The following is an 8,355-nucleotide window of genomic DNA, read 5'->3' as shown; positions in this document are numbered from 1 at the left end:
ATAAAATTTATAAGAAAATTATAATAAATAAAAATTAAATTAATTGTGTAGATAAAATTAAGAAAAATTTAAATATATAGATGAAATTAAAAAAAATAATAAATTATTATTAAAAAGATAAAAATAATACAAAATAAATAAGACGAACCAAAATAACACTAATAAAAGAGTAGTACTCCATATTCACACCTATGTACCTCTCTTGGTGATCGTGTAATTCAACTGTAGACCCCACTATGTACCTAATTTTTAAAAATTGTCTTTTAAAAAGCACATAAAATTAATTAGACTGATTTAAATACCCTAAAATGTGTAGAGTATTATATAAACTTTTTTATGTCATTTTTTACGATTTCATTATTGCATTATACAAAAAGTTCACAAACTCGAACTTCCTTCTCAACTCATACTCCCCAAGTTTTAGTTGGCATTAAGTCCGTACAAGAAGAAACCTAGCAAAACTCCATCTTACTAAAAATGCACTCAAAAGAAGAAATCATGATACTTTGTTACATGAAAGGTTATCTACTTAGTGTTATTTTTAGAAAAGATTCTTTAAAGTTGAATTCTAACTTTGTAGGCCACAACATAAAAGAGAAGGGAGAGGAAATGAAGATTGAAACTTGAAAGAGACATAGAATACATTAGTGGGTTTATGCAAATGAGCAAAAAAAAAAAAAAAAAAAATGCCCCAAAAGAAATAAACAATGAGCCACTATGATTTTTTCTTTTTTACTTGTAGCATAAATTAATGAATCTAATTAATGAATCTAAAAGGGTCCATTTATACTCTTAGAAAACCTTATTAATTCCACATAAATAAAACCTCTCCCTAGAATGTCACACTTCTATAAAGGGAATGGTGCGCATAGGTTATAACATCGAATACAAGGGTTGCCTGATGCACAAAGCATCCCTACGAACTAAGCGAGGGACCGGGAAGATATTAAAAATAAACCTTGAATTTGCAAAGAATTTCACCTTCATAGCGTACGTGATGAAGAACTCGACGTCTTCTCCGGTTGATGCGCTTGTTTTAGGATGGTTCCAACTATTGGTTCATCAAACAAGATCATCGGCTGCTTGATGTACTATTCTTTTCACCGGCAACCCAGTACTGTTTGACAGCAATGAGAATCTTCTCGGGAACAAAAGGACCGTCTTCATGGTCTACTAACTTGAGGTCCCACCTCATTCCCCGAGCGATTTGCTTTACCTTATTTAGAGGATCAACTGCATCTCTGAAGATAACTACACCTTCTGGGCGGAGGATGCGGTCCATTTCTAAAAGTATGTCTTCATACTCACACCTAAATATCACATTAAAGCAATTAGAATTGTGATAAATGACTTATGAAGCAATATTATTACAGTATTAACAAAAGAAAACCCATAAATATGCGAGTAACATCAATGCCAAAGGCCAAAGCCGCCTTTATCCCAAAACATTGAGGTCAGCTACATAAAACAATAGATTAGTTCCAATGATCGTCCACATGAATACCCAAAAATACATCAAGAAAAGACAAACCATTTTCAATAAATAAGAGTATAAGAAACTTACTTATCCTGGTATATGCTGAACAAATGATTAGCATGAATCAAATCATATGTTCTCGGATATGTAGAAAATCCCTCACACCTGAAACCGATGATAATAACATATTAAAACATTTATTTGGCAATGGTAATTATATGCGATGCTGCATAGCATTATTATGCTCAAAAGATAAAATTAACATAATCAAAGATGCTAAAACAGTAAAAGAACCAAAATGAACAGAATTAAGCGACGTACCAGTCATGATACAATCCAATCAGACCTCTTTCGTATATCACCCCTAAAGTATTTTCGGCAATAGTAGGCACAACGTTCATCACCCATAGTTTAGGCGAATCAAGTGCAGCGGCAAAACCACCGAGGCCAGCATTCATGTCCATAATGTTGCGGTACCTCGAGGATCCAATTAACTTGTTGAGGTTTTGGTAAGCTTTGACGTGCTTTTTCCACTTCGCAATATCTTCTTGGTATGATTCTTCCGTGACCCCTGAAATCAATCCCTTGGCAATTCTAGGGGGAGTTGCAAAAAGCCTAGTAGGAAACTTCTCCAACTTTTCTCCCGCAACCTCATTTGAGCTTGAAACCTCGGGGTAAGGTGTCACACAAGTTTCCATTTTCTTATACCTAAATTACACATTATTTTTGAATCGAATCATTAATTTATTTTAAAAAATCCTTCAATCAAGAAATAGCATTCCCTTTATTATCTCCGAATGGATGGAGAGGATCTAATCACATGTGGTATGTGGACATAATTCTAAAACAAAAGAATACATTCCAAATATTTAAGGAAGTTGTAAAATGATGACATATTATCATCATCACCATACCCTATATATCCCCCTTATAGCACCTATGATCAGGCACAAGGCGGGGATGAAAGAAGACAAACCATACACTTATCAAACGAGATAAGGAGATTGCGGTCAGTGAGCCTTTCGGCTTGAGAATCACCGGCAAATGCATCAAACATATTACACATCTAGCTACGATACCAAAGAAAAAGAAAAGTAACTAACCAGACATCATCGGGATCTTGTGCCTCACAGACATTCAGAGGCTTTGATTTGCAAGTTTCGGAATTAATTTTCTTTCTAAATATTATGATATCTCCTTTCTCATACTTTTTCTCCCAGCATAGTTGCTCTGCCAGTTCTTCAATTTTCTGCTGCTCTGCTCTGCAGTCCTCCTTTGTACGCTTCCATACTTTATAATATGTCTTCCAATTGATTGGAGGACCAGACAAAACCCAGTAACCACCAGGTCTCAGAACACGGTCCACCTCCATTAGATATTTTCCGTCTGCATGCAAGAGTTCATATCAGAAAGATCGAAGCTTAACTTATCCATGTGCAATATCTATGGAAGCTTGATGTAGTTGGTCAGTGTTTAGATTATTAAAGTGCGAAACAAAACATTTCCATGTATCGCATTTCAAGTTGTTTGTACCAACAGAAACATTTGAAACGCCAGCGGTAGTGCTTTGTTTTTTGCTACTGATGATCGATGTATTTGGACAACATTATAGTGCTCTATCTAGCTTCTATAGTTTTATTGGAAAATTTTCGTTTCCTAAGTTTCTAAAACACTAAAGTAACAATTCTCGATTTTCTTTTGGTTTCACCTATTGAAAAAAATTTTGTTATTGTGACCTTAGGTCACAACTCAAGGTACCAAGTTCTTAATTGTGAAGTTTTCTTTCATTCCCCACCTCATTCCCAAAGGTTAGGCGTGAAAAGGTCGAATTGAATTCACTTATTGGGTTCAGCTGGTTAATTCCTCAAAACTACAACGGCACCGAATCCAATATGCTTATGTCAATGTAATAACTGTATGGGAAGGGTCCTTGTGCATCAGTATAACAATTTAGAAATATATGCGGGTTTTTCTCCTAAATATCGAGAAATCTTATACATCAACTCACAATAACTTAACACCGACACTCACCATTAGATGCCCATGGTATCAAACATCTAGAGCATTGAGCCATATCAAAAGCGCTCGAGGGATATGGAAGATGCATACTACCAAGTACACCAATAATCGCAGGAACTCCTCTTTCCAATGCAAACTGCACTTGGGCTTCATGATTGTCTCGTGGAGCAAATGACATTGCCAATACATTTCTCTTCAGCATATATGCACCCCAGCTAGCAACCTGTTGAAAAACATGACCGATTAGTTCGTTCATCTGCTATGAACATGGCTTTTGTACTCACGATATCACCATGTCTCAAATGTGAAACAGGAATGAACTACACAACAATGACATCATGATGCATACGGGTCAATGAGGTATTAAATATCACTAATACACTATTCACAGGACATTTAACTCGTCATATTGACTGATAGAACTTATTTCTTGCAAGAAGAAAGGGTTTTCTTGCACTAACCTCTATAGTCTATGCAAAATGGAGGGAGGGAGATTTCCGCTTATCCATCCATCCGTATCATCGATACGTCAAATTTAAGTCAAGGAGTTACGTTCTTCAATATAAACAAATAAGTACTATTTTTTGCATAGAGATTGTGGAAGCGGCACATCTACAAGTATCACATTTTCCCTTCAATATGATCTTCTATGTATAAGCCGTAAAGTCCTAAATGAAGTTGTTCCCCATTTGAAGACATGGTTGAGCCACAACGACTTGACAAGTACATGTCACAAAAACCAAAACTAATATTGGTACTCTAACATGCCACATTCAAAGGTAGGAGGCAGGAATCCCCATGATTTAATTCAAAAAATATTTGCTTTTATAAATAATTAGGGTTTTAAGATCAAGAATTTTGTTTGCCACAGATCAGAAAATTCATCATGAATTCATGAGGGATCTAGACAAACAGTCATCACAGAGACAATGTCTTAGCATGAGAGGTTAAAATGAGCACCACATACAACGGGCCCAAATGTTTATTAAGGATTTTGCTAAGGGCAAAACATAATAACATTCTATTAAAACACTCCATTACCCTAACGCCAATGATGGGTTGAAGGTATCTTTATTCAAACAAAGATGTTGTTTTAGAATGCCCCTTGGGCCATGATAGTAAAACACCATCTACAACTTCAAATAGATAACAAGTGCACGTAATTTAATGAGACATTTTTACTACAGTTCATTATGTTCTGAAACCAATGAACTATAGATCTTTAGCCCCATTGAGAATTAACATGACGACAAAACAGAGTACTATACTTAAAATACAATGAGCATAGCTACACATGGTTCATTAGTGTGATCCAAAAAATGCTGGAAGTTGCACAAGAATAAAAAAAAAGGAAAAACACAAATTTAGAATAAAAGGAATGCACAAAAGAAAACATACACCACAGCCAGTATCTAGAGCCGTCCTGATAGTACCATCCTTAATTGGAATCACACTGGCAAGCTCGTCAATATAAGCATCAGCACCTTGAGGGAACATTGTCCCACCACCAGGAAATTTAAACACATCGCCTTGATATTCCACCCAATGTTGCCCAGCCTTCTCAACAGTCAGATGTTTGTAAGGCACATTAGCGTAGTGCACATAATCTCGACTCTTCGGCCAGGGGAATGGAGTTGTGTATCCAACAGGTGCTGGAATAAGACATCGCAATTTTTCCTCTGCTGGGGGGCAGTGCCTCTCTCTATAGATCATATTTTCTCTTGGGAATTTCATTGCTCGGTCCTGCTCCTCGCAAGGGGTGTAATCTTTGAATTTGACATCACATGGCTCATATTTTTTAAGAATTACCTCCGGAGCTACTATATTCCCAACAAACTTGTGGCGAGGCTCAAAATCCAAATCTGCTTTTATATTGCAGTCGGTTACCTCGGCCACCTTGGAAACCTTCATGGCTATACTATCCCCCTTGCCAAAGCCACTTCTTTGCCAAGCTCCAAGGAGGTAACAAAAGCAGCAAAGACCAAGCACGATAAATATCGACATGGAGCCTCGAGGTCTACCACCATGTTTAGGAGTCATGATGGCAAGCAAGACTCCGTCTACTTGTATGAAAATTCACAAGGGACTCACCTATTTACAAGTCAAGCAGTCATTAGCAAGTTTACAAGCAGAATTCTAAATGATAAACTGCTAATACATATATCCGCAAATCAAGTACTTCTATTCTTTTGTTTACTTCATGAATAAAGAATTCAAAATGATAAAGAATACGCCAACCCTTTATTGTTCAATTCTGAGACCATAGAAGATGATATGATATATTAGTTAGATGGATATCTATCAAACTATTTTATTTAGAGCTTCCATTCCAGCTAACAAAGATGAATTCTTCATCAAAACTATGGGATAAAACTCTAAGACGAAGACTTTGATCCGACTCAAGCACATCCCTTTCATCCCAAGTCACATTTACAAAGATTGATGATGTTATGATCATTAGTAACATACAAAGATGAGTGATAATACGAACTACGCGACGCACTTAAAACTATTATCTTAGGTCTAATTGGAACTATGACACAATGTTTAGCTGAATGTATGCATAATGCATTGACTATTGATGCTTATCAATAGAATGCAATAACTTCAATGATGACTGATAGAATGATCCAAAAGATCGGCGAAATGCAGCCCATCTAAACATAGTGCAAAAGCAAGGTCGTGTCATAAGGTTTTCAAATACACCAAACCGATATTACCCGTGCTGCCAAGGTGTAGAGAAAACCGCATTTTAGGCCGGTTCAAGGGATATCTCATGATTTCATGAGATATCCCGTTACTGCATGACCATGTAGTTACCACAATCATAACTATTACCTCATTTTTCACTATAACCTCAAGTTCTTAACCACCATAACCATTTAATGTAACACCACAAACACCATGGTACCTTCACAATTACAAACATTTACTACCCCAAGCTTCTGAAGTAAACATCACAACCCAATGCACTGACAAAATGGGATTCAAAATTTTTCTGAACACTAAGAACAATTAAGAGTTCCCCTACTCCCCAAACAAAACACTCATGCAAATTATGTAGGAATGTACAGTAACACATGCTACTCTCTTTATAGAATTATACTAGATTTGCACTTACCACATTAAATTAGATCTATTATAATTATTAATGCAATAAAAAATAAGATGAAAGATCAAATCTTTAATAAGCAGAAATGGAATTGAGCACTTACACTACTACTTCACATGCAATTACACAAGTGTCGGCAAAAGACGTGATCTTTATCAACAATTACTGAAAAGAATTAAATTTTTAATCACAAACTTACATTTTTACACCATAAAATTAAATCAAAGTTACAAATCTAAGAACCCAATTGTGCCCTTCCTTCAAGATTCAATAACTTTGAACTCTTTAAGAGTCAATCCCCAAAAACCCAAAATACAAATCAACTAACGAAAAGTTAAAAGTCTCAGATTTCAAATAATCAAGGCATGAGATACAAAATTTTCAATCTAGGTATAATGCACAAGATTAAAATCACACAAAGAAATGAATATAGCAGCAAAATTTCAAAGAGAGGATGAAGATTTAGTGAGGTTTTACCTGTAATTACAATGGTGATTGGAGTAGATCTTAAGCGGGAACAGAGAGATATGTAGAGAAAGGAAGGGAAGGGGAGATTTGTTAAAGTGGAAGTATGAGCGGGAGTAATCAGTAATGTTGAGTGTGAAGAATGAAAAGAGGCCGAAAACAGGAAGAGAAGATGAGGAATAGAGAGTGAAAGTGAAGTGTAAATTAAAATATTATTAATTAAAATCTTGTTTTTCCTCTTAATAAAAAGATTATTAATTTCAAATAAAATATAGTAATTTTTATTATATATAATATGAGATATTAAAAATTAAATTAGTATATTAAATTATATAAAAAGTTAAATGTTACAATTATTTTTAAAGAGAGAACACTTAAGAGATAAAATTGCAGCACTAATAATTAGTTATTAAGAAATTGATATAAACTACTAAACTCTAAAAGTAAAATTAAAATGAATAAAAATAAACCAATAAAATAAAATAAAAAAAAAGTATTTTACAAAAAAAAATAAATTAAAATAAAAAATATTGCAAAATCTTATATACAAACTTACTAACCGAATAGAAAAAAACTATGTAGGCATGTGGCAGTGCATGTTATTTTTTGTTTTCTGTCATTATTCCTCGGACTCTAATAGTTTTTTAACAACTTGAACTTGAGTAATTTCCAAGCTATATAAAACTACTCTAACAAGTGACAATGCTCATTGAAATTTACTTATTTAAGCAACAAACCAACAAGTTGCTCCATGATTTAGAATTTGTGATCACTAGATAGAAGATTCTTTTAGGAATATTTGTTATGTGAATATTTCAATTAAAATAAAATATTCATAAAATAAAAATTTAATGATTCCTGATAAATTAAGGTTGACAGTAAATACTTAAACTGCATCTAAGAGGAATTTACTATCGATTTATATTACATATAATCTATTAATTATTATATGTTTAAAAAATATAAATGAAGTCCTACGGTTCAAAATCTTGCTAATAAAAAGTTAAATGAATTTTATTTATATTATTACATATCTTCCATGAGTTCCTATGCCATATTTATCTTCACATCTCTACTTCTTTGCTTTCCCTATTTCTTGAGCATGTGTTTAAGAAATAGACTTGAGCATGTGGTTCACAATTGGAATTAAGAATAGCAATTTGTCTCAAGCTGAACATGCAATTAGAAATGAGATTTTTTTTCCGAACACCAAAGTAAATGTCTATCAATTTCTTCATCATATGAGAGGCAAAGGGACCACTATTAAGAGAGAAAGCATTAA

The 8,355-nt window shown here is 34.1% G+C and overlaps 1 protein-coding gene across 2 annotated transcripts; it reads right to left on the bottom strand.

The window, feature by feature from the left end:
- Positions 1 to 602: 602 nt before the first annotated feature.
- Positions 603 to 7,271, bottom strand: LOC130800727 (probable methyltransferase PMT14). 2 transcript variants are annotated; one of them, XM_057664331.1, is made up of 8 exons: positions 7,086 to 7,261; positions 6,712 to 6,773; positions 4,895 to 5,587; positions 3,509 to 3,719; positions 2,581 to 2,863; positions 1,799 to 2,185; positions 1,565 to 1,642; positions 603 to 1,310 (listed from the first exon to the last, which is right to left on the bottom strand). In XM_057664331.1, the coding sequence occupies exons 3-8, from the start codon at positions 5,534 to 5,536 to the stop codon at positions 1,073 to 1,075; spliced, it is 1,839 nt and encodes a 612-aa protein (XP_057520314.1). In that variant the 5' UTR covers positions 5,537 to 5,587; positions 6,712 to 6,773; positions 7,086 to 7,261; the 3' UTR covers positions 603 to 1,072. The 2 variants fall into 2 exon arrangements, with proteins under 2 accessions (XP_057520314.1, XP_057520315.1); XM_057664332.1 differs by lacking the exon at positions 6,712 to 6,773 and having other exon boundaries at positions 7,086 to 7,271.
- Positions 7,272 to 8,355: the final 1,084 nt, after the last annotated feature.

Source organism: Amaranthus tricolor, chromosome 15 (assembly GCF_026212465.1).
Source record: "Amaranthus tricolor cultivar Red isolate AtriRed21 chromosome 15, ASM2621246v1, whole genome shotgun sequence".
NCBI lineage: Eukaryota > Viridiplantae > Streptophyta > Magnoliopsida > Caryophyllales > Amaranthaceae > Amaranthus > Amaranthus tricolor.
The sequence above is the reverse complement of the archived record's forward strand: the minus strand, read 5'-3'. Positions and strand labels throughout refer to the sequence as shown.